Source organism: Plectropomus leopardus, chromosome 19 (assembly GCF_026936395.1).
Source record: "Plectropomus leopardus strain MGB_pleo_1.0 chromosome 19, ASM2693639v1, whole genome shotgun sequence".
NCBI lineage: Eukaryota > Metazoa > Chordata > Actinopteri > Perciformes > Serranidae > Plectropomus > Plectropomus leopardus.
Window position 1 is genome coordinate 22187580 of NC_142194.1, and position 25629 is coordinate 22213208.

The 25629-nt window shown below is 40.2% G+C and overlaps 2 protein-coding genes and 1 long non-coding RNA gene across 5 annotated transcripts; 1 reads left to right on the forward strand and 2 right to left on the reverse strand.

Annotated features, from left to right (window-relative positions):
* Positions 1-6: 6 nt before the first annotated feature.
* LOC148186360 (uncharacterized) lies at positions 7-3633 on the reverse strand. The gene is made up of 3 exons (XR_015774929.1): positions 3419-3633; positions 225-275; positions 7-134 (listed from the first exon to the last, which is right to left on the reverse strand). It is a non-coding gene; the product is annotated as an uncharacterized LOC148186360 (long non-coding RNA).
* On the forward strand, positions 1539-10615 carry chadlb (chondroadherin-like b). The gene is made up of 11 exons (XM_042507791.2): positions 1539-1657; positions 4125-4295; positions 4368-4562; positions 4660-4815; positions 4902-5047; positions 5956-6237; positions 6318-6534; positions 7390-7663; positions 7748-8160; positions 8638-8804; positions 9836-10615. The coding sequence occupies exons 2-11, from the start codon at positions 4125-4127 to the stop codon at positions 10128-10130; spliced, it is 2316 nt and encodes a 771-aa protein (XP_042363725.2). The 5' UTR covers positions 1539-1657; the 3' UTR covers positions 10131-10615.
* On the reverse strand, positions 10518-24230 carry l3mbtl2 (L3MBTL histone methyl-lysine binding protein 2). 3 transcript variants are annotated; one of them, XM_088069721.1, is made up of 18 exons: positions 24196-24230; positions 23201-23646; positions 22933-23047; positions 22548-22681; positions 19139-19214; positions 18767-18846; positions 18474-18591; positions 17439-17573; positions 17159-17247; positions 16331-16577; positions 16053-16123; positions 15037-15141; positions 14753-14900; positions 14569-14651; positions 14228-14462; positions 12639-12704; positions 12349-12522; positions 10518-12265 (listed from the first exon to the last, which is right to left on the reverse strand). In XM_088069721.1, the coding sequence occupies exons 2-18, from the start codon at positions 23543-23545 to the stop codon at positions 11919-11921; spliced, it is 2568 nt and encodes an 855-aa protein (XP_087925847.1). In that variant the 5' UTR covers positions 23546-23646; positions 24196-24230; the 3' UTR covers positions 10518-11918. The 3 variants fall into 3 exon arrangements, with proteins under 3 accessions (XP_087925847.1, XP_042363723.1, XP_042363724.2); XM_042507789.2 differs by lacking the exon at positions 24196-24230 and adding an exon at positions 23894-24184; XM_042507790.2 differs by lacking the exons at positions 22548-22681; positions 22933-23047; positions 23201-23646; positions 24196-24230 and adding an exon at positions 20459-20978.
* Positions 24231-25629: the final 1399 nt, after the last annotated feature.

Genomic DNA, 25629 nt, shown 5'->3' on the forward strand with positions numbered 1-25629 from the left:
TATAATGGCCATCCGTGATCTGCTGCCACATATTGATTTCATATTTTTTGAGCTGGACCGTCCAATAGGAGCGTGTTGGAATATACACCGTTCGGTTTTTCGTTGCACCACACTGCCAAAATGCTAAGGATACTCTGGGCACAGATGGAGCAGCAGAATGTCAGGTGCAGTGACAGTGAAACTTAACTTAATTCTACTTGGTCTAAAAGTTTGCTTTCACTCACCTCTGCAGCATCTGCTTCTCTCATCCATCGATTTGATCTGATCAACTCTGACTGGAACGACAGATCAATAATCAATCCAGTGACTCAAACCCTCAAACTGCTGATGAGTTCCACATGCCCTGCGTTCACAGCCCTACGAAAAGTTTTCTAATCTAGAGAGGGGACACAGGATGATAAAAAGGGACACAAACGATAAAAACAACAGGAAGTTTACCCCTGTCATCACCTATGGCCACACAGAATTCTGTGGGAGTATCTGTACTTATAGGATACATAAGAGACTGTTATTTATGAGAGGAGGGGGTGGTGCAACACAAGGGAGGTACTTCAGATAATTTTTAAACAGTGGGGAGGATATTACATTTTTATTTTGTCTTAGGGGAATGATTATTAACTTTAAATATTGATATTTTGAGTACCATCAGAACCCCAAACCCTACATGTCAGTTTTAAAGGCATGTTTTCTTTTTTTTTAAAAAAGAAAAAGAACTCTTAAATCCCACCGTTTATCACAGCCAAAAACTGATTTTTTGTTTTTTTGTTTTTTTTTATTTATGGTGAAGGAAGGGTCATGAATTTTCCCCAAGTCACTATGGGAGGTTCAAGGACACATATTTGTAGTACCAGAGAGGGTTTTGATAGATATGTTTTGTTTTATTTTTCTTAGTTTAAATTAACTTATTTTTTCAAGGCACGCCCTGGCCAACCCCCTTACTCTGATAAACTAAGTACAGTCCCTTACATGTTTTTTTCTCCATTTCTTATTAAATAAATAAATAAAAAGCTATGGCAAAGGAAGAAAAAGTTGTAGGACAGTTTGTCTAATCCCGACCCTCACACGGCTGCTCATAAGGTCCGCTCAAGTCCTGGTGCTGCTGTATGCATCAGACTTTGAGCAGGAATAGGGGTGCATGCAGGAGCCTGAATACACACAGCATGTGTGTGCATCTTTGTGCACTGAGCCAGGTCACAACTGTGCAGGGCTCAGGGGACCACAATCACTTTTATTACCTGATATTTCTTTTATTTTCAATCCACAATTGTTTTATTATTTTAAAAAAATGTGCTGGGAAATAGGACAAGAGTGAAAAACACTCATCTAACAAACCTGACTCTTGGTCTGTCTATATGTGAGTATGTATTTTCCGGAATAGGAAGGCTGAGATAAAAATTCCAATGGCTGCACAACTTTACCGTTTTGTAGCTATCTAGTCCTTTAACAGGCTGAGTGGTGCAGTGTGCAAACTCCAGAGGTGGAGGTGTGTGTTTGTGTCGGAGGGAGGGGTGTGTGCGAGAGTGAATGAAGGGATAAACGGAGTTTGTTTTGGATGGGGGACAGCCGGGGGAAGAGCAGAGAGAGGGAGCAGAGACCGTGAGAGAGTCAGCGGCCAGTCAGCGAGCCGCAGCCGGACGGAACCGCGACGAAAAGCACGGTGAGTCTGTGCGTAAAATGGAACCCTGTACTTACGGTAAATTGTCAAATGTTTGGATTTTGAACGCGTGCATTGATTCGAGGGACTGTGATGTTGACAGATGGACACAGAAAACTAAAATTGCAAGATAAATACTCAAATCGCTCGCACAATTATCCAGTCATGTGAGCGCGTTTTTTTTTCTTCCAATTTTGCGCATTTATCTTCCAAAAAAAGAAGAAAAATACACTTAAGCTTTGTCACATCGGAGACGTTATATTTTCTTTATGTTGTCATTATGAATAAATACAAGGCTGGTATTTTTTTTTTTATTAGACAATATAATAACTATTTACTAAACCAACATTTCCAATTTACGCACGGATCAATGTTGAAAACAAGAAAAAAATGTTGCCAAATCGTTTTTGGTAAAAGCACTAGAGTAGTTTTCTCACCGTCACTGGCCAAGGGACATGCTTTTTTTCAGGGGGAAACGATTTTTGGCACAACACCGGCAGGGAAAGACACTGCGCGTCTTTGTGCGCAGCCGGCGCGGCGCTCCTCTGCGGTCGGGACTGTTGATCCCCGGGGGGACGCGGACAAACAGTCCGGCCGGGGAGAAAATTCCTCCGTCTCTAGTTTCCTGGCCCCTCTCTCTACTCAGGGGGTCTTAGAAACAAAACGCGGTATGCTGCTGAAATATCATAAAGCCTACTGGAACCTTAAAATGTACATAACAAATAATCTGTAAGCGAATTTTCAGTGTTTTTATTTACATGGTTCGCGTTTTCATGGATTTGGCAATAATAATAATTATAATAATAAAGTTTATTTGTATTGCACTTATCAAAACCAACTGTACACATAAAAATCAAATTAAAATACACACACAGGAAATTAAAGAAAAACAAAACAAAAATTAAAAAAAAGAAAAATATGAAAACTATGGTTGAATTAAAAAAAAAACAGCAGCGCAAGACTTAAGTGCAATATCAGGAGTAAGGTACAGTGCAACCCAGTATGCTTTACACTAAGAATGAAAATAGATGTAAAAAAACTTTTATAAAGAAATTATAGGAACACCTCTCGATAAAAGTCCTAAAAATTGATTTCAAAGAAGATGGTGATGTAACAAGTCGGAGTCTGGAGTTTAGTGCAAAATTTTGGACAGAAAGGTTACAGCATGGCACCATCTCACCAGGCCAACAGTTTATTAAGACTCCAAATTTGAGAGTGTGGAGCTGTGAAGCTTTTCATGTCCATTCCTGCGGATCAAGATTGCTGATCCCACATGGGAATGTGGTTTTAAGGCATTCCAGTGAAGACCGGGGCAGCCCGATCTGAGCAGAATAACACTAATCCCCCAAAAGTACAGAATGATGGAGGAATTGTTCGTCAGACTGGGGAAATGGAAAACACTGTGACACACACCCACACACCTTTCTCTAGTGTTAAAAATATTTTTTTCAGGCCGTGGTGGAAAAAAAAAAGTTCTGTAGGGCCCCATGTTTGTTTCTTAGCTTTGCACCCTCTTTACATTTTGATTTCACCTGCATGCTGTAAACAAATACTCAATAACAAGGTCCTGCATTTAAGATTATACTGATGTGAAAGCATATAATTGTTATCAGCTAAAATGTAATCAAAATAAGAAAAGTTTAACTACTCATTCTGCAGAAAAGTGTCTCTCTATAATGGATGTATTATCACATTATTGATACTTTTGCCTTAATGTGTAACACACATTTATTTTTTTTTATTTCTCTACATAGAAACACTTACTGTTACTTAGTCCACATTTCCCAACATGCATGGTGTTCAGGCCCCTAGAAGCATCACAGTCTGAAGTCTGACGGGTTGTTAGATGATGCATGGGACTGGAGTCATAAAACGAATAACTCTGTCAAAGAACAGGGCAATAAATGTTGAAATAAATAAAGGAATAAATACAAGAATAACTCAATTTTAAAAATGAGGGAAAAAAGAAGTAGAGATAACATGAATATATATATAAAGCATTATTTATTTTCACATGATCATTTATGTCTGCATATTTCTGGACATTTGTACTAAAATCCTATTTAAGATAGTATACACACACACATATATATATATTTATATATATAGATAGATAGATAGATAGATAGATAGATAGATAGATAGATAGATAGATACTGTATATATGTGTAAACTTTATTTTAACAGTATTAAAAAAAAAATTAAAAACTATATCAAAACATCCATTAACAAACTTTAACGTATCTTGTTTAATACAGTGCTTGAATTGTGCTTGTTTGGGAATTATTACTCAGGATTATGCTGCATAAGTTGTATGAGAGTTTGTAAAGGGATATTTTGATATAGTTTTGCTGTTGTGAAATGCAGCCCTCTTCTTTTCATCAAGAATATTTGCTGTTTTTGGATTCATCGTCTGCTGGAGGCATGCGAGAAAAACAAGCTTTTTTTTGACGATTATTTTCCCTCTCAGATGTTCTCCCAGCTCTGTCCTGACACCCTCTGGGTCCTGCTGCTCAGCCTCCTCTTCATCCCTGCAGCACAGACAGCAAAATGCCCACAGGAGTGCATCTGTGACCAGATTCAGCTCACTGTGACCTGCGTCAACAAGAACCTGACCCAAGTTCCTCCTACTGTTGACGAGGTCTCTCATTCACACACACATTTCTGTTGTATGCTTAGTTCCATTATGATAATTAATTCTCTTTCTTTATAGATCACGGTGAAATTAGATCTTCGAGGCAACGACATCCAGGAACTTCCCACCGGGGCTTTCAAACACACTCCCTACCTGACTCACCTGTCGATGCAGCGCTGTAACATTCGCAGGGTGAAGGAAGGGGCTTTCCGCGGCCTCGGTCGCCTGGTCTTCCTCAATCTGGCCAACAACAATATTGAAATCCTCTACCAGGTCGTCACACACACCCCGCAGAACTACTTCTACCACCCACGAACACATTTTCAGTGCAGCGGAGTAAAAACTTTCTATCCTCTGCTTCCTTTTCCAGGAGTCCTTTGACGGCCTGTCCTCCCTGAAACAACTCATGATTGACCGAAATCGTGTGGAAGAGATCCAGCCCGGAGCTTTCTCTCAGCTCGGCTTCCTCAACCTGCTATCGCTTACACACAACCAGCTGGTCTACATCCCCAACATGGCCTTCCAGGTAACAAAACACACCTCAAAATAGCAAACTGAGAGGTCTCCTCTCATTGTACCTTTAAATTAAAAACCAACATCTTCTCCCTCCAGGGTTTGCAGAACATCAAATGGCTTCGTCTTAGTCACAACTCTCTAAACTACCTGGACACTGAAGCCTTCGCTGGTCTGTTCACGCTCACCCGTCTCAGTCTGGACCACAATGAACTGCAGTTCTTCCCCACTGAGACCATGACCAGGTACGCTGCTCGACATATGGCACTATCTAGGTGTCAGTGGCCTCTATGAACTGCCACAGAGCTACAGACAACTGTCACATGGATTAGATTAAAGGTCTGGAGCCGCTCGCACCAACTGGTTTTAACTAAGTCTGGTTCTGCTAAGTTGGTCTTTGTTTAGACCAATCTTTAGAACGGACTTAATGACCAACCAAACATATGTGGGTAACTTCGGCAAGAAGTCTCCTTTGTGAATACTGACAACCTGGCGAAACTTCAAAGCTTCTATAACACAAGTCACACTGAGCACTCAACAGTATTAATCCTGCTTCGTCAGGTTTGAGGTCCTCCTCACCAACATGCTGGTGCATTGACCTAATCCATTTAATAACTTTGCAACTGATGTAAGAGAATAAACTAGTTTCAGTTTGCTATTGCAACTACTGAGGAACAAAACACCTTAAGATAAAGTGTTGGAAATGTGTCATTTGTCTGCTTTTTACAAATTAGGAGTGGTTGTATTGTGTAAATGACTTTTCCATTTGATTCATGGTATCAAAATTATATGAAAAAGTGGGTTCATTTGTTTTTGAATGTTATCTGGTTCAAAAGTTATGAAAACTGGTGTTTTTTTGCCATTCCTGTGGACATCTATTTAAGACGGCCGCAAAACAAACCCCATGTAGTGAACCCCAGGCCACACAACGGCTGAATATACTGATGGTTTTAAACGGCTTTTGATGTCTTTCGCCATCAATGTTTTCCTTAAAACCGAATCCAAAACGTACCTGTCAGAACACACTTTACAAACCATCTTAAGAGCTGAAAGCACACTTTGTGTCTTGGGGGGAAAACAGCTCTGATATATTTTAGCTACAAACCTGAAATTTCCATCCTAAATTTCCACACTTCTTCCTCCCTGTGTCCAGACTCCCAGAGGTGACCCGTCTTGATATGAGCTACAACCCGATGACTTACCTCGGAGAGGAGGTGGTGTCCATGGCCAAACTGACCCATCTCTTCCTGGACCACATGTCCCTGCAGGACATGGCCAACACAGCTGTATCAAAATGCCCCAACCTCGTCCACCTGGACATCAGCAACAACCAGCTGCGAGTCATCCAGCCCTTCTCTGAAGGTTCACCCAATTTGGCACGCCTCAACCTGGCTGGGAACCCCATCTACTGCAACTGCTACCTGCGTCCACTCAGGTATAACGCACCTTTGTGGATTTCGAACTGATGGCTGACTTCTAGGCCACAATGTTTTAAATCCATTTACGTCACTGCAGGGAGTGGTCGATCCGGAACAAGGTGAAGCTGATAGGAACATGTGGAGGACCGGCCCATCTGTCGGGGGAAAACCTGGAGGCCGTTCAGCCTCCTGAGCTGCGCTGTCAGAGCCAGGAGGCCATGCTGAAGGCCGAGTTCGAGGAGGCAACCCGGATCACACGACCCACACAAGAACCGGAGAACAAGGTCAAGTGTCCTGCCAACTGTGTCTGCGAGGTGAGTGGGCTGTATGTTTTTAGATTTACTTTTTCAGTTTACGGACTAAAGAAGGGGTATCGTTTTAAAATTAGAAAACCACTACCTTTAAAGAGATACCAAGTAATTAATTCAACATCCATGATGTGAGCAGAGTGGAGTGTCCTATAGCCATACTTTCAAAGTGGCACATTGAACTGCCACCTTCATCAGTATCTCGATGATTATTTCGATAAGTTCTGGGTAGAAAGTCCTTGTGCCATATAAAGAAAATACAACAGCACTAAGCAAGCCCTGCCCCAATTAGGTTGTTTTTTTGCCACCTAAAAATGGGTCACCCCCCCAAAGAAAAGAAAAAAGATGCCTTTCACAAATATTTAAAACTTTGAACCCTGACCATAATTTGGAAATAAAAGGGAATGAGCAACTCTGTAAGAAACATTTCACAAATTGCAAGAAATCAGATTTCAAATTTTAAAAAAAAGTAAGCTAGGAAAAAAATGTCAAGGGAAAAAATAAGAAAAAGAGCTAGGGAAAAATATATTCATAATCATATATTTGCAATTAGGTTTCACAGTAATTATAATTTTTTAAGCACTTTCTCTTTCTTTTTTTACAATTATAATTTCTTTTTACTTCTACTTGTTTTTTATTAATTTCTGGGTCATTCCTTCTTTTGTTGCTGTTTGCCTTCTTTCTATGTTTTTGAAAAAAAATCTTAAAATGTGAAAAAAAGGTTAAAATGTTAAACTGTTCATTTTCTTCCCTGCTTATTTTTGAAAAAATCACTTTAAGATTTTCTGTTGCCAAACACCACTATAAAAGATGGAAACACCTGAAATGTCCTTTACATTCCCATTATCTTCCTACCTTCAGGCTGAGACACACCACTCCTCGTGTGAGAACCGCGGTCACACCAAAGTCCCTCGGGGTTTCTCTCCCAACACACGTCTCCTCGACCTGCGTGGCAACCACTTCCACTACATCCCCAGCAACAGCTTCCCCGGTGTCGCCCAGGTTGTATCCCTGCATCTGCAGCGCTGCAAGATCGTGGAGGTGGAGGGCGGGGCTTTCAGTGGCATGAAGGGACTGATCTACCTGTACCTGTCAGAGAATGACCTCACATCCCTCAGCCCTGACGCATTTAAAGGTTATTAATTTGTAGAGAAAAGCCTTTGTTGCATTATTGTGACTTGTATCTCAAGACTGAAATTTCCATAATTGAAATCCGCAGGCCTCCCTCAGCTGACATACCTCCACCTTGAGAAGAACCGTTTCACCGGTTTCCCCAAAGGGGCCTTCAAACTGGTGCCCAGTCTGCTGGCGCTTCACCTAGAGAACAACTCAATCCCCAAGCTGGAGGCAGACATCCTGGCCGGAGCTGAGGGCCTCAGAGCACTCTACCTCACCGGGAACGCCATCGATCATGTGTCACCCAGGGCTCTGGACCAGGCCGGCGACCTCGATACGCTCCACCTGGGAGGGAACAAGCTGAAGGAGGTGCCCACTGAGGCGCTGAGCAAGGCGGGAAACCTCAGAGACCTGAGGCTGTCTGGGAATTCAATTCGCTGGGTGGGGCCAAATGCTTTCCGACCTTTGGAGAGAACACTGAAGGAGCTGTATCTGGATAACATGGGGCTGGAGAAGGTTAGTATAGGGTGCCTGCGGTTCCTTAAACAGAGTTGAATTAATTTAGCTTAAAATAAGACCTTAATTGGTACTAAAATGTCTTAATCTTTCAAACCCCCAAGATTAGTTTCAAGCTACATGCCAGATATCTTTCTGATGAAGAGCACGTAGCTCAACATGGCATCTTGTTAAGTATTTACGGGAGCATGATCTAGTGTGTGGCCATTGGTATTTTCATCTCCAATATTGTCCCTGACCCTAAGAAATTGATGTTGGATCATGTTTTCTTTTTCTTCAATTTTAGTCATTGTAAAATTAGTCTTAAATTTCTTTCCGTGTGGCATTAAAAAGTCTTACATTTTGGGCAAGCTGTAGGAATACTGTAGCAGCAGCCTAGACCTTTCTCTTCATACCCTCCTCTTACCTCCTCTTTTCCCCAAACCCATCCTTGAACTCTCTAAAGCTACTACTTACAATCTCTCTCTCTCAATCCAGATGTCACAGAACTCCCTGGCAGGCGTGGGTCCAGGCTTGAGGAGTCTCTTCCTGGAGGGAAACCAGCTGGAGGAGGTGCCTGACTTCAACCCTCTCACTTCCTTGGAGGTCATCAACCTGGCCGACAATCCTCTGATGTGCGACTGCCCTCTGCTGCCACTACGCATGTAAGACAACCACAGCACGAGTGTAGTCTGGAAAGTCTGGGGTTTGACCAACAAGAGTTGTTAAAACTTGAACTCCTTAACTCGTTAAGAACCCAATATCTAGCAAACGAAATTGACCTTTTACCTCTTAGGTATGTAATCTGTCATCATATCATCACTTTATCCTATTAGATATTTCTGTGAAATTTTGTCACAATTAGCGCATGAATTGTTGAGTTTTGGCCAGAAACATATTTTGTGAGGTCATTATGACCTTTGACCACCAAATTCTAATCGATTCGTTCTCGAGTCCAAATGGACATTTGTACCAAATTTTAGAAAGAATGCAAAGTTTATTGCACTTTCAAACTGGTGTCACTTTTCAGACGCCCACTTCTTTTATAGTCTATACAATGAATGAATAACTTTCTCGCCTTGAACCAATACATTTTAAAAAATCTTAAATAGTGGGAAAACTGAATTATACTCCACTAATACTTAAACTTACTAAAACCCCTTTTCCACCAACATGGAACAGGTTCTGTTCTGGTTTCTGGATCCCGCACCTAATTTTGAACTGTTCAGAGCATTCAGACCAAAAATGAATTGGCTTGGAGCCCAAACAGCTGGTTCCCAGCTGGAACCAAAATCTAGCAGGTTTTCTATAACCTGAAGTGTGAACTGTGATGACATCAATAGGTATGTCACAATCTACAGGTTGGAAAGGGTCTTGCACCTACATCTTCTCATCATTAATAGTTGGTCCGTGTGTATTTATGGATGAAAAAACATCTTTAACAACAGATCAAAAGCTTGCAAGTAAATGATGCAATCTGGCATCTTGCTCTTTGCATACTGCATGTGCAATGCTCTTCAGTGTGGACACGTCTTTGACAACAATGCTTTCCATCAAAACTGGTTGAAAAAGCAAGAGAGCACTGAATTCCAAGAGTCCTAAACAAAACCAGTTCAAGAACCAGAGCTAATTTGATGGAAAGGAGAACAAGTTTCTCAGTTTTAATAAAATATTTTAATCTTCTCCCTTTATCTAGGTGGATTGAGCAAGTTAATCTGAAGGTACGTGCCACCTGCGCCAATCCCCCTGAACTGAGGGGTCGCAGGGTCAAGGACGTCCACGTCTTCAAAGCCTGTCCTGGGGGCGAGAGCCTCCCTTCTCCCCCAACCCCAAAGCCTGCCAATGCACCCAAGGCAACCAAACCCAAACCAATGCACCTCAACGGCCTTCGGCAGGTGAAAATGCTCAAGGCTAAATCCAAACTTCGCAAAAGTCCAACCACAAAACCGGCAGCAGCTAAGAAAACCACCAAGAGACGCAACATAGCTTGAACCTGCTGCCGTTTGTACTGATGTTTTGAGACAACCTTTCGAAGGTTAAACCACGGATTCAACTTTCTACGACCTGCAGAGACTGATTTACACATCCTGCCAGTCAGCTTTTCATCAGTTTTGCAGTATTTCAATTTTGCTGTTTCATCAAAAAGATTTTCTTTCATCCGGGGAACCTACACCGAGCATGCATGCTCTTTTTCTGCACTGCTCGTCTTCACCTTCACAGCATTAGATTAACATTCTCATTGTGTCGAGCTCCTGAGCAGTTCTGTCGGACGTTTCAGTCTTGCTCAAAAATGATACAATTTTTGGCTTCATGCTAGTTATCCTTAACCACTACAGCACAACGGCAGAATGTACTTTACTAGATATCCCGAGTCAAGCTGAGGAACAGAATTTTTTTAATCAATGGTTTTATATTCATTTAAAAAAAGAACATATCTGGATACAAAACAGGAAAAAAATAAAACATTACAAACACATTTTTTTGTCTGCTATGTCAACCCAGAATGACCTTCAGAATGGTATTTACAGGTCAGATTATAAATCGTGTTAAACTAAAATCAATTCTGCATTAATGTTACTGTGTAGTGGGACTGGGCAATATTGAGAAATTGAGGTAGTTTTAAATTGAAGGTTCAGTGTGTAGAATTTAGTGGCATCTAGCAGTGAGGTTTGCCCCTTTGCTAACTAGAGGTGGACTTAAGGCAACATAAAAATGCAAAGGCCCACTCTAAAGCCAGGGTTTGGTTTATCCATTCTGGGCGGTGCAACATGGCGATCTCCGTGGAAGAGGATGTGCTCCCTGTGTAGATATAAACAGCTCCGTAATTAAAACGTGATGATTCTTACTTTCAGGTGATAATAAACCAATAAAAACATAATTATAAATATTATATATGACATTTCTGGAATTAGATGCCGTTGATCCTACACACTGTACCTTTAAGTTAAGTATTGTTGGAGAAGGTCTTTTTATGCAATAATGACTTTAAGGTGTGTGGAGTTATAAGCCTTAATATTTTCAGAAAATCAATACTATTTTTTTGGTCCGTATATTTTCAGCAATAGCTAGTCAATGTGTCTACATTCTTTAATAGCTTCTCTATAAAGTTGTTTTTATTAGTAGTGGCGGAGTCCGCCACCCCTGCGCTTGGATCACACACAGGAGGACTGGCAAACTTTCAGTTTCTTTTTTTTGCATGTCCATTTGGCCTGTGAATGCAGCAAAAGCGAACTTATATGTTTTTATTGTTTCACAATAGCAGTTTGAATTGCATGATGGTTAATTCAAGAACAAACAGACAGATTATCATATTCAAGGCTTCCTTTCGATCAGTTTGTAGTCAGATCGATCTGAGCTAATAAGATCATATCGGTGGATATGAAGAGCAGTTGCTGTTGAGGCGAGCGAAGGCAACTTCGTTCTGTTGCCATTACACTAATTAGATCCAACACTGGACCGTGGTGTGCACAGTTTCCATGGGAATGATGCCGATTTCATCTTAAGTAGGTTGGCTGCATGATGGACAACACTAAAACTATATGAAAAACAAACAGTACATTTTCACTTTCACTGTGCTTTGCGCGCTGGATCTACGGCCAGAAAACACGCTCTCTCTCTCTCTCTTTTGAGGCAGAGATATTTTTAGCCTGCTTTCGCCTGTCTTATCTTGTGTTTTTTAGGTAGATATATTTCCGTTTTAAACTCCATCTTAGAACCAGCTATATCTCTTTGCTCATCTACCTTTACCACAGCTCTCCTGATTCTTTAATGTACTTATCTCATGTCTCCATTTCTGCAGCCTCTCCTGTTGTGTCCTGCTCTGATGTTTCATCCATGGTGCTGTCCTCTCCCTGGCTCCCTGCCTCTACACCCATCTTTTCACTCTGCTCCTTGTTGCTTTCACCACTAAAGCGCTCTTCCAACAACTCTTCACTTCTTCCTGCTGCACTTTCACCCTGTTTTGTATTTTCATGTTCTACATTTTCCGAGGTGCGATGTAGTCCCGACTCGCTCTCCTCCCCTCCCTCTTTTTTCAATAGACCCAGAGGGACTTGTTGACCATTGTCTGGAGGATCAATAGGGGTCTCCATCTCCACCTCCTCCACTTTGACCTGCACTGAAAAGACTACAGAGACGGAATTATGTAAGAAAATCGTCTTACAACAACAACAGAAAGTTAACATCGTGTTTTTGAGTTTGCTCACTTACTCTCCTGCTCCTCTGGCTCAGTCTTGGGTTGGACAAGAGACACTTTTGAAGGAAAACTGAGATCTTTCTGCTTTTGAGGACTATCAGTGCTAGCAACCCAAGGCTGCTGCTGCTGACCAGCATCGTCTTTAGCTTGCTCCTGGGAAAGCCTCTTCTTTGCATTATGTTTCTTTCCTATTGAAAAGAAAAACAAGAAGGTGAGAGAATAGTAGCTTCACACTGAGAAGCGAGAAAACACTAATCTGATTTCTGTGGCAAGAAAACATATACATTTCTTAGTCAAAACTTACTTTTTTTCCCATATATAAAGTGCCTCTGTTTCTTGTTCTGTGCTACCTGGGTTTCCACTAGATCAACTGAAAAACAGAAGAAAACACCTGTCACCACCAACCATCAGTTTCTCCTCTGTAATAATGATAGACTGGAGTTTAGAGAGGACAGTTGGACAGTTTTAATCCAAATGCAATCAGGATTAACTGGCTCAAATGCCCACTTCAAGACCTACAGGATAATTATGTCATTTTCAACCCAGACTCTACTTACCCACATTTTTATGTCAGTGTCTAATGGGAACAACACTTTTTAAACTCTGTCCAGTATTGAGTGAGAGCACTGCAGCTGGCAGCATCAAACCAGGCTTTAATGTAACCACTTGGGACATTTGTGCATCAACTTACATCCACTGCAAGTGTTTGTTTTTGTCACTGACAGGCTTGGGTTGTTATTCTAAGTGTCTGACAATGTTATGGAAAGGATCACTACAGTGATAAACCTTTTGTTAAAGAGTGGGATCCTTTTTGTTTAACCAAAAATAGCCCCAAAATTCCTACTGGCAAACCCACTAGGCTCCAATTAAATAAACTAGCATGTATAGACTCATTCTAGCAGGTATAGAGCCAGCAAATTCTCACATTTAACTGGGTGAATTAAGGGTTTATTTTAACAAATTAGATTTTGTCATTGTTGGACCAGTGGAAATTAAATTACTGGACTAAAATTACCGTTTATTTAAATGGAGATTGTTTCGTTTGCGGATGGTGATTTTAGGGCCGTTTCTGGTTAAACAAAAATGATCTCACTCTTTAACAAAAAGGTCTTTCTCTGTAGGGATCCTTTCCATAATGTTATCAAGCACTTAGAATAACAATCTGAGCCTGTCAGTGATAAAAACAGTGCACAATTGCCCATTAATGTTACATTTAGGCACACATCCCACTCAGTACAAAAATGTCTTCTTCTTCCATGCAACGTTTGAAAGTTTGGACAGGGCTCAGTGGGACATTCACTATTATAGTGACATTCACATAATAAAGTAAACAAGCTATCTACGTTAATGGTGGGTCTGAAATGTGCAACATTCACCAGATATCAAATAATAGCCAGAGACTGTGTTATTAAGTTGTTGTGAACTGTAAATTCACCACTTCTATGAAAAAAGCAGAAGAAAATGTTATTACGGAGCCTTATGGTGCAAAGTCACTCCTCCATGCCGTGTCTGCAGCTGCCTGTACCAAAGAACAACATCACAGTGAAGAGCGCTCACTCTGCAGCAAAATCTGGGGGCCAAAAGTCCTCAGAAATACACTGCACACTGACTAGAAAAAAACAATAACACAAAGAAATCTCCGACTGATAATTTCAATCTATGACTTTCAGGGGGCAGCCCTAGTTACATTGCAGTCCGTGTCACAGCTACAGCTACAGCTCTCTCACTCAGCACTGAACCAGTTTCAAAAACTGTTGTCTCCATTGACCCTTTTAGTCACTTATGACGTAAAAACATGGTCAATTAGAGTCCAGTTGAAAAATACCTCAGTCACCCTTTAACATTAACTTTACAACACACTAAAGGGTATTTCTATTAATTAGAGGCATTTACCGAGTCCAGGAGGCGGCTGGAGCTGATAGCCCATGAGGTCGCACCAGCCAACAGGGTAAATGTCTGGAGACTGGTGGTCAACCCACTGGTCGAACTCGTCCTCCCAGCCGTCAAAGTGGATAAGCAGCAGGCGGCCGACGCAACGCTTCACTGTGGCGACACACAACAGGCGCGGCTCCATCAAGTCCACCGCCTCCAGCTTCATGTTGGGAGAGAAGCCGTGACCTGGGTAGTCCTGATTAAGAAAGGACAAACTGGGTCATATGCTGTGCATGCATATGTTTTATATGTATTAGAGCACAGCTTCGAATGCTACACCAGGTTTAAATTTTCTGTCTTACAGCATTGAACAGTCGAGCTGGTGCAGCTTTGGCTCCGGTGTCCTTCAGGTATTTGTCCCACGTAAAGGTCTGAGAGTCATAACCTGCAAAGATAATAAATAAATGATGCATACATTTTGAGAACAGGATGATAAAAGCAAACTGTGCTGGGGAAAAGTGTGAGCTGAGCTGTGTTCATACTGGCCTTGAGGTACAGTGAGAGGAATGTTATTCTTTTTGCAGAAGTCGATGGGAAGGATGGCGTGAGAAGAGGCGTGATAGCAAAACCAATCAGAGCCGTCGTTTGTTATGGTGCCATCTATACCCACCATCAGGTAGCCATCTAACAGCACCTAGGAAGAGTGGAGTCAAAAACACAGACAACAGTGTGGAAGTTAGTGTGTTTAAGAGAAGGTTACATAGTTGAGATAAAAAAAATCAAGAATAAACAAACGCAACACACAACCAAACCACAAACAGCTGTCTTACCTTGTGTACAGTGGCCACACAGATGCTTCCTAGGTTCAGAGGGTCAATGGCCTCCAGCTTCATTCCTTCCTCGAAGAAACCTCCCTCCATGTAAACAAATCTAGGCTGCAGATCATACAGTGACTGTCAATATCAAACTTATATTGAATTAGTAATATGCAATACGACAACGTGAATAATATGTTATGTTTATAAAAGTGTCTTGAAGGTTGTGTGCATTTTACTGCTGAGCCGAGGCCAGTGTTGGCAACATGAAGGAGATCAAATTTCAGTTGAGGAGACAGCAGCGCATGCAGTGTTTGTTTACTTGAAAGTTAATGCGTTTTTCTAGGTTATGAGAGGAGACAGGCAGAGAAAATTTTGCTGAATGCCATGTTTCTTTTTAAATCTATTGCTCACTTTCAAAGCTCCACAATGGAATAGGAATGGCTGATTCATTAAGTTGAAACAAGATATGATTTATATGAAACTTTTTCCACAACAAAAACCAAAATAAAGTGTCTGCTGTCTATGGACAGATTGCCAGGGAGCTGAAAGTTACCACTGAAGTAAATGATCAGCGCCAATAACAAGCTTGGCTACCTGTTGTTGCCTGTGTTGTTTGTAATTTCCAGTTAATATCTTGTAAGTGTTCACGTCTCCAGTCTGATTATGAGCTCACAGCTACATGTTTGGTTTACATGAAGTAACAGAAGCACATATTTAATGGTTTGAGTGTGGACAGAGTGACTCCCATGTGGCGTGATTGTCAGGCACTAGTTTGCTGTTAGGGCACGGCGTCATTATTTTCCACTCATGAGCAGCTGCTGGGTAAAGTGGGATGCCTGGTCAGGCCAGGCCAGTCCAGTGTTTGGCTAAATATTAAACCGTCTTGAAAATTTTCACACTGGCCCAACAATACAGTCAATGTTGGTTAGTATTAAAAAAAAGGGCTACAATGAAAACCAGCTGTTGTTTCTATGTTTGTTTTTGGAAAACATGATAAATTTATTTTTGAGCAATAACAATTTACTTACCCTTTTAAAGAGCAGGAATGAACTGTCACTAATACCCTTCCAAAAACTGGCAGAAGCTTCTGCACTGTTTGCTATAATTAGGAAAGAGAAGCATTTTTTAATTTTTATTTTCTAATGCCACTTAAATAAAGATAAATTACAAGATAAAAACTTAAGTCCAAGACGAGCGTGCAATGTTTGTGTCTAGTGCTCAGGTGGTTTGTGCTCATGTCTAATTTATTTTATTTTATTTCTTATGCAAGTATTCACACATGTTTGATCAAGAATCTCAGACCTACCAGGTGCTTTGATAGCATGACCCACATTGCTGGACCAGCCGATTGGGTGCAGGAGGGGACTCCACATGTGGCACCAGAAGTCAGAGATGGTGTTTTCGGGGGCGTCGCTTTGGTCTGCATACACAAGCCGCAGACGGCCACCAATAATCGAGTCTATGGTGGCCACGCGGGTCCGACTCACGTGTCTGGGGTCCACCACTTCCACACGCATACCGATCCTGAAAGATGTCTTCATGCTTTCTGCCAACTAGAGAGAGAACAGAGAGAGAGGAGAGAACAATGAATTCAGCGACATTATCCCTGGATGGACATCAGTTTTCTTGCACAGTGATCATCAACTTTTTCAAGTATTTAAACTTTTGAAATTGGATTTTTTTCAAAAACATGGGAAAAAGGCAACCAGCACCTTGGTATGAAATGTTCCAAATAAATAAATAAATCAAATAAAAATGACAGATAACCTGAAAATGACCTAAAACTTAGGTTGGTTATTATATGTGTGTATATAAAACTATATGAATATTTATGAACAATATAAGACTTATACATTCAAAATAAGATGATAGAAAAAAATAACAATATTATTATGTATATTTACCTTTTTTCTGCACTTTTCTTCAGGTAATTTTTTTGGGGGGGGTTCTGTTTCTTATCTTTCCTGCTTTTTTTTTTTTTTTTTTTTGGATTGTTTTTTTTTTGTGCTAATTTTAGGTATATCAAGCCAAGATCACAAAGGGTTTAACAACATTTGTAAATTACATTCATGATACTCTTCACATGTACAAGACAGATGGCTTACCATTCATGCGCTAAATCATTCAGTCTTACCTTCAGGTAGATGTCAACAGGTAGAGTGTTGGCCCCCACCAGCTTCTTCATCAGATACTCCTTCCAGTCTGGGATGTCCTGCTTCACACCTATGAACATTCAATTTGTCAAATGAAAACAAATCACAGCATATTTAAAATAATCAATATTTGCTGTCTTAATCATGATGAAAATCAAATGCTTCATTCTATATTTTTCATCAAATGGCCTAACCAGAACAGTAACAACACATGTCTGCTGTCCTAAAGCCATTGGCTGTATTTCAGGTTTGAATCCTCACCTTGTGGTGGCACCAGCAGCTTGCTCGTCATAGCGCACCATCCGATCGGGTTCAGCTCTCCCGAAACGAGGCTGCACCAAAAATCATGGCTGCTGTCGTGCTCAAAGCCTTCATATCTCAACAGGGCTTTGTATCCTGGAAGACAAGAAGGGAGGAGGGCAAGAATGAAGGCCCGCCACAAATAGATGAGTATGTGGGAAACCCTGGTGTCAATCGACAGAAATTATGGATTTTGGAGAGAAAAAAGTGGTGCGTGGCACTTTTCTATCATGTTGTGCACCTTGAGAATTTTGTTATGTTGCAGACATCATATTTTGTCACACAATGTGATCAGTAGTTTTGCTATCATTGCCATGAACAAAGTAGTTTTAAATCCAAGGTGTGTCAAACTTGCATTCAGCATCTCTGTCCACATAAGCAGCCATCTGTCAGCAGCAGCTCCTTGGGAGCTGAGAGGACAGCGGACGGCCAAACTGCCTTCACCAGGCTGAATAACAGCGGACACCAAATAACTTTTGATACCAGCTCCGCAGAAGAAAAATCAACAGTCTTCATATGAATTGAGTCATTGATTTCATTTCCCAGTCCACAGTAGCAAGTGAGGGGGGGAATCTGCCATAAAGTAAATATAGATCTACATGATTGTGTGTGTGTTGTTGCGTACGTCTAGGTGGGGGTGGGAGGGTCAGGCTGTCTGTATTTTTCTTGATTTTCATTGATGTTTTTCATTTCTGTTATTGTTTTTAATCTCTGTGAGGCACTTTGTGTTACTCTTTGTATGAAAAGTGCCATACAAATAAAGATTTGATTGATTGATTGATAGATGTAAACTATCCTGAAGTTAAAATAGAATACCATCTCTAGAAGATAAGCAACGCAGGGGAACCACTCATAGAAAATTACCTACTAAGGGTCAGAAACTCCAGAGAGAACCTTTAACAATTAAAAATAAATGCAACAACTGCTGAAATTCACAACCATAAACCAAATTACTCCACAGTGGAATTGCCTGTTAAAATGAACAGATAGACAGACCTGCAATCTGGATGACAGTCGCGATCCAGTAGACTTTACTGGGCAGGACTGCATTTGTGTTCAGGACCTCCACCTTCAACCCCAAAGTGATGTCATCCCACTGGGAGCACAGGGGAACCTGCAGGCAGGAGGTCACATGTTTCCTTACAGATCACCAGTGTTTGTTTCTGTTACAAGGCTGTATGTATGCAGGTCAAACTCTTGTACACAATTTGGCATGATACAAATAAATAGAGGCAAATCCCAGAACTTTTAGTGTCTGTGAGTGATTACACTTTGCAGAACCGACTTACATGTCTGAAGCAGGAAACTGATGCAGCCAGAGATGTTTCCTTCTCCAGGTAGGCACCCCATTCGAAACCTGCATTCAGTGCTACAGAACAAAAAGAATGAAGGAATCACAACACTTAAGTAAAACTTTGTGACATGTTTGGTGTGTACATGTACTATAAGCACCCTTTAATATCTTAAACAAGCAATAAACACTAGCAAAATTTCAAAGTAAATCAGACACAGAATTGCATGGCTCCGTTCAGAGCTCATGTCTTGTATCATGATATATGTGTTGAGATACAATGGACTTCACACGACACTAGAATGTGTCTGAAATACTTTGAGTAGACCCTCTGTGTATGTGTATGTGTGTGTGTGTTTAGTGGCCTCACCATCCTGTCCTGTCGGGGCTGGAGGGGTTTTGTTCACCTTGTTCAGCACTGTGGCTTTTTTTGTGGGGGGCCGTCCCTGAAGAGAGAAGCACAAAGACTGAGCAAAGTCGTCTCATCTTCCTCATGCTTGTGGCCACCTGAAGCAGGCTAGAGCGTATTTAGCCACATGACTGTTTATTTCTGATTGTGGGCACGTTCTGCAGGGGGATAGAGAAATGAGACAAGAAACCAAGAAACTGCCAAGAAACCTTTTTGAGAGTTTGACTCATAAATTCTGTTTTTATCTCCTGATATGTGAAAAAAAAGAAAGAAACACCTGTGTCTGTGGTAAATAGCTCTGTGCACGCCGATGCATTGACTTACAGTTGGTTCACTATTCACGGGTGAGCAGCTTTATTCTGACAGTGCAAACAAGGACTCCAGATTACACTGGGGCGGTTTGCAGCCAAGTCTGAAGCAGTCAGGATAAGAGTCAAAACCTCCAAGTCTAAGGCCATGGTTCTCTTTGCCCACCATGGGTTGGGAGAGACTTGCTGCCCCAAGAGAAGGAGTTCCAAGTATCTTGGTGTCTTGTTCACAAGTGAGAGTAAAATAGAGCGTGACAAGGACACACAGTTTGGCGCAGTGTCTGCAGTGTTGCAGGTGCTGCGCAGGATTGTTTTGGTGAAGAGGGAGCCGAGGCAAACACCTACAGATCCCCAAGGAGGAGCTGTGGGAGCTTATCATTAAAAATTAAAATGTGAAGTTTAACAACAAATAGAGAAAATTCAGGTTAAGTTCAGGTAACGTGTTTTTTTTAAATTCTAAAAACCCTTTCTCATATACAGCTTAATGCAATATTTCTGATGTTTTTATTAGCAAAAATTTTTTTTAAAATACAATAAAATTAAAGAAAAGTGCATACAAAATACAAGCTATTAAAGTTGTATAGCCCCTCCTTCAACCAAAATAAAAACATAGTCCACAAGTCCATCGCAAGTACTTAGAAAATTAATTATTTGACATGCCTCCACCTTTTTGCACCGCACCCTCCCCCTCTATAAATAAGGAAGTCACCTTATCATCAATAAATTAAATATTACAATTAAAAACAAATAGAGATAATTCATATATTCTTTTAGTCTTACAAGTTAAAATATACTATGCAATTTAAAAAAATAAATAAATATAAAAACCATTTTTCGTGTTATGCTTGGTGCAACATATTCCCTTTTTATTTTGCAAATATCTTTTTTTTTTTTTAAGTTTTATTATATATTGTGTTGCAGGTGCTGTCCTGTCTCTTAGCTGCAGAAGAACCCCACCACACTGCTAACTCACCAGGTGATCCAGGTAAGTGACGCTGGTTCTGGGGTCACCTGGCTCGGAGGAGTGCGTGTATCTGAAATGGGTGGTGGGGACGGCGCTGTTCTTGAGGAGCCGGGCCCGGCGGGACTGCTGGCACAGGACGTCGTGGTAGTCGTCCGGCTCGAAGTGCTTCTGGCAGACGAACAGCTTGTTGACGACGTGCAGCGGAGTGTTTACTTCCATGTTGAGAGCCACCAGCCATTGCCTCAGTCTCTCCGGGTCTCCGACTGGAAACCGGTGGAAGGCGAGGTTCGGACGTTTCGTGTTCCAGCAGGCTTCAACGCAACACTTGTGCACCATTGAGCTGATTTAATATGCACACGTCTCCGTTAAATTAAAGCGTGAAGAGAGTCAGACACGCCCGCAGTCACCCACACAGGTCAGTGCGTGTATTTCAAGTCCTGCGCGGTGCTCTTCTTCTTCTGCTCCTTGTTTCTTCAACCGCGACAGCTTTTTGTAAAATACCGCCACCGTTTGTTCGTAATTATAAATCACGGAACCATAAATATACACCAAAATATTAATACATTTGGTACACTCAAAATGTTTTGATCTACTTTTGACAGCACCGGTATTGTTAGCGTTGAATTTTAAGGAATTATGTGCAAAAATGTCTATTTGATGGAATGGTGCAGCCATAAAAACATTGAGTCTTTTAATATGAAACTACTTGTCATCATCATATTATGGAGGCCATGTGTATTTACTTATGAAAAACCTGCTGCTTTTTTTTATTAACAGGATAAGTATATTAGAATTATGGGGGGGGGGGGGTTCATAGAAAAAATCTGCTTTTTTAAAATTAATTAAATTATTATGTCAGATTAAAGATAAAAGTTTTCATGGAGAAGAAATGTGGTGTTTTTCTGAATTAACAAGATTATTTTCTCAGAATTATGAGAAAAGTTTTCATGGGAAAAAAAACTTGCTTTTTCTAAATTAACAAAATTATTATTCTGATGGAAAAAAATGTTAGTTTTTCTGAATTATTAAAATTAAATTATTATCACAGAATTATGAGAAATGTCTTCATGGGGGAAAAATTTATTTTTTCTTTATTAAAAAATATATCAGCAATAGGAATAAAAGTAAAAATTAACAAGATTTTTTTATCTTTATAGTTATAAAAAAATTGTAATGAAAAAAAAATCTGATAGTTTGTATGCATTAAGGAGAAAAAGAACCATATTATCTTTTTAATTCAGAAAAAAAAAACAGATTATTTCCCATCAAATTCTTTCCGCATTTCTCAGGTAAAGTCTTGTTGAACATTTTGAGGGAAATTTCTTGTCACATAATGTGTCCACAGTGTCAACCTCCCTGAGGGGTGGTGTAATTAATTAATTAAGCAAAGCAATTAACTGCAATTGCCCCATTGGTGCCACCTAGTGGTCAAAAACACAAACTCTGAGTGTCAGAGTCAGAGCTACAACAATTAGTTGACTTATCTATTAGTCAAACAACAGAAAAATAACCAAGAACTATTGTGAAAGTCATTTTATTGTTTAAGTAATTTTTCCTATCAAAAATAGCAGAACATGCTGTTTTCAACCTCTCAAATATGTTGATTTCCCACCTCTCTCTGTTTTATATCATATGAAACTGAATATCTTTGGATTTTGGACTGGCAAAACAAAGCCTTTTAAGACATTAAGTTTAAGACATTAGTTTGGATTTTGAGCAAGTAGAATGGACAATTTCACTATTTTCTGACATTTTATAGCCCAAACGGTTATTCTAGAAAATTCTGCAAATGTATCGATCATAAAGGTAATCGTTAGCTGCAGCAATGAACAGGGGTAAAAACAGTGGTATGACACGAAAATATTCCAAGTATAAAATAATAGTGGTTTATATTGAGATGTGCATTAAGTAAAAAGAGGACAAACATTTGCTTTGGGGTAAAAAATAAAGCTCACACCAGTACCTGTGTATAAAGAGCTTCTCTCCAAAATGTTACGTCCTCTACATGAGATAAATGCCACAAACATAACGTGGCAGCAAACAAATTCATCATTCATCATAGTTGTTAATGTGCAGCAACATCACATATTTGTCTCACCTGCAGGCGAGCCAGTATGGAGGACTTCTTGGAGTTTGATGAGTAGGAACGTGAGCAGGAAATACTGCAGAAACGCTTGCTCTTCGAAAAGAAGGTGCTTCTGGTGCCGCTGGTGCCACACATCTCACACACTACTGTAAATATGAAAATAAATACATTTTGTATATGTCAAGTCAAGTCAGACTTTACTTGTAAGGCACAATAGCAATAAGAATGATGTGATAAAATAAAAACAAGATACATAGATGGGTGGATGGATGGACAGACGGATGAAAGTTATTTGTAGAGAACTTCACTCACTTCTTTTGATTGTCTTAAAAATGTTAAATGCCATTTAAATCAACAAACATAAAATGTACATGCTATTTCATCACTTGCACCTCACCTGGTTGTTCTTCTCTGTCTTTTCCCAACTTCATCCCTCCTCTTGTCAGGTGTGCTTCATCACCTCCTCCATCAGCACTACCAAAATGAATAGGCGTTATTTTATTCTGTTCTGCCTGTGAGGAGAAAAAAAAGGTACATAAATAGCATGATTGTAACTTTCCATCAACATGTAAACCACCAAGAGGTTTGTTTAAAGCTCTCTGAATGACAGAAACTCTTTCACACTGCAGTGACTTTTCTCCACCGTAGTATCTCCTCAAACTTACAGTACGCTCTCTTGGTTCAGCAATGATCCCCCGATGTTGGATAGCAGGCAGGCAGCTACTGCAGCCCTTTCCATTGCAGTAGGAACAGTGTGGACGGAGGAACACTGTTGGAGCAGCTCCTGGTTTCAGCTTCAGAGCTCCTGTGGGTGGTTTGGAGTCAAAGTACTCCCTGCCAAAATGCTCGCTGCAGAGGTGCGAGTTGGGAGTGGCGATCCACTGGGTGCGGGTGCGCTGGACCTGCTTCTCCCATTTGCAAAACTCCTCAGGGTCCTTGGGGAATTTAAAAAGTATCACACCATCTTCTGAAGTTTTGCCGCATCCGTAAGCCACACAGTGGTAAGGCATCCTGCTCACAAGAGGATCACCAGCGCCTCAGGGTGCAAAGCAACATCTACATACAGAGCATCCTTTCTTCTTTGGAGCTGTAGGCTGTTGTTCTATGAGCTCTGAAGAGGAAAGTCATGATTATATGTTACACGTTTTACACTTATACCACAGAAAATATATTATGTTACATTTAATTAAGCTTACAGCAATTTCGAGATACTAGAGATGAGAAAACAGTTGGTATGCAGAGTCAATTCAAGGCAAAAAAAACTTCTACAAATCATAACTTACTTGTTAATTAAGTGCATATAACTTAACCATCAACAAGAAGATATGACGAACACAAAATGTTGCTGTTGAACTCACCTTCGGGAGCTAATTGTCACAGCTAACAGGCTTATAGACCAGAAGGTCGAAACATAAACAAAAGAGTGATTAGCTCGCACCCTACTGTACATGCAAGCTAACCGCTAACAGTGCTAATAGCGCGTGTGTCCGATTAAAAGTAAGAAATTATCTTGTTATTACTTTAAGTGGCTTCTCTCGTAAAGCCCTATGCTATTTTGGCATTCATTAAAATGTATTTTTAAAAAACCGCAAAACTATTTGGATATAAGTTGTTCAGCTGTGCCTTCGAAGCTTCCCGGCACTGTATTGTGGGCGCCTACCTTTGACGTCATCGTTCTTGTGCACCTAAAATGCATTATGGGAGTTGATGTTATATCAGAATTAAGGTTTTGGAAACTTATGCGATTTTCCGCCTTCGAGTACTCTGGTTAAATATACTTTTTAAAATCTGTATGCTCGTACCCCTGTTCATCTTCTTTTAAATTAGTGGTATTATTTGTCTGTCTGTTTTTTTTTTCGTAAATTGGTTAGTGGTGGTTGCCAGTTTACAAGCAGCTATGTTGGAGGTTACAATGCTACTAACAAAAAAATGTTTTCATTAGAATTGTGAGTTGTCTGTTATTATATTAATCTCAAACTAATTAATATACTTACATTGATGTGTTAAGATGTTGGCTTAATGTACTAATATAAAAGTAGAAGTTAGTTGTAAATGTGGTAATAACTATTACAATAAACGCTGTTGTGGTTACCTTGGCTGGTCAAATAATAATAATAATAAATACAGCAGGATTTATACAAGAAATGCATCACAAAATGCCTTACAATAAGGGCATTATATGCACTGAGTGCTTCACAAAAAAAGGCTAATCTGATAAATTAATGGATGAAGAAATGCTGTTCATTTGATTCCACTATAATATTTTTTTAAAAAATGTAAATAATGAAACAAACAGAAAGTTTGTTGTTAGATACCTACATTTGTTTTGCAGTGGGTGGTGGTATTGAATTTCAACCACTTAATCACATGAGGGGGAAAAAAACACTAAAGGTACAGTGTGTAACATAACAGGTATATATTGGCAAAAATGGAATACAATATAATAAGTATGTTTTCTTTTGTGTATAATCACCTGAAAATAAGTATTGTTGCGTTTTTGTTACCTTATATATACATGGGGAGTAGGTCCTTGTCTACAGGGATCACCATGTTTCACCATCATGTTTATACAGTATCCCAGAAGGGTCAAACAACACACTGGCTCTTGATGGTGACACTGTCATTTTTGCGTTGGCCACCATAGTTAGCAGCCCCTCTGCCACAAAAACACAGATTTTTTTTAAGAAAGTGCCTTATTCGGTGTTTTTACTGGTTTAAATCACCTGGTCAGTTTGTTTAGGAGAAGAAAACCTCCAAAAACCTCTGGAACACCTGTATTTTAAGTCATCACAGACAAAAGTTGAGCACACATTAGATGGTGCTATCGCTGCTTATTTCCAAAGTGCCGAACAGTGTTGGAGAAACATTGATCTGTTTCCTGAAACTGCTTTATTCAGTGTTGTTACTAATTTTATTCACCCGGTCAGTTTGTTCTGGACTGGAAGAGGCCTCTGTGGATAATTCAGCTCCCAGTAAAATCCTTTTGAACAATGAACAGTGGAGAAATTCTAACCAAGAGAAGATTGAGCTGGTTGCAACCGGCACTCCTCACCTTTAGATGCTACTAAATCTGACACACTGTACTTTTAAAATG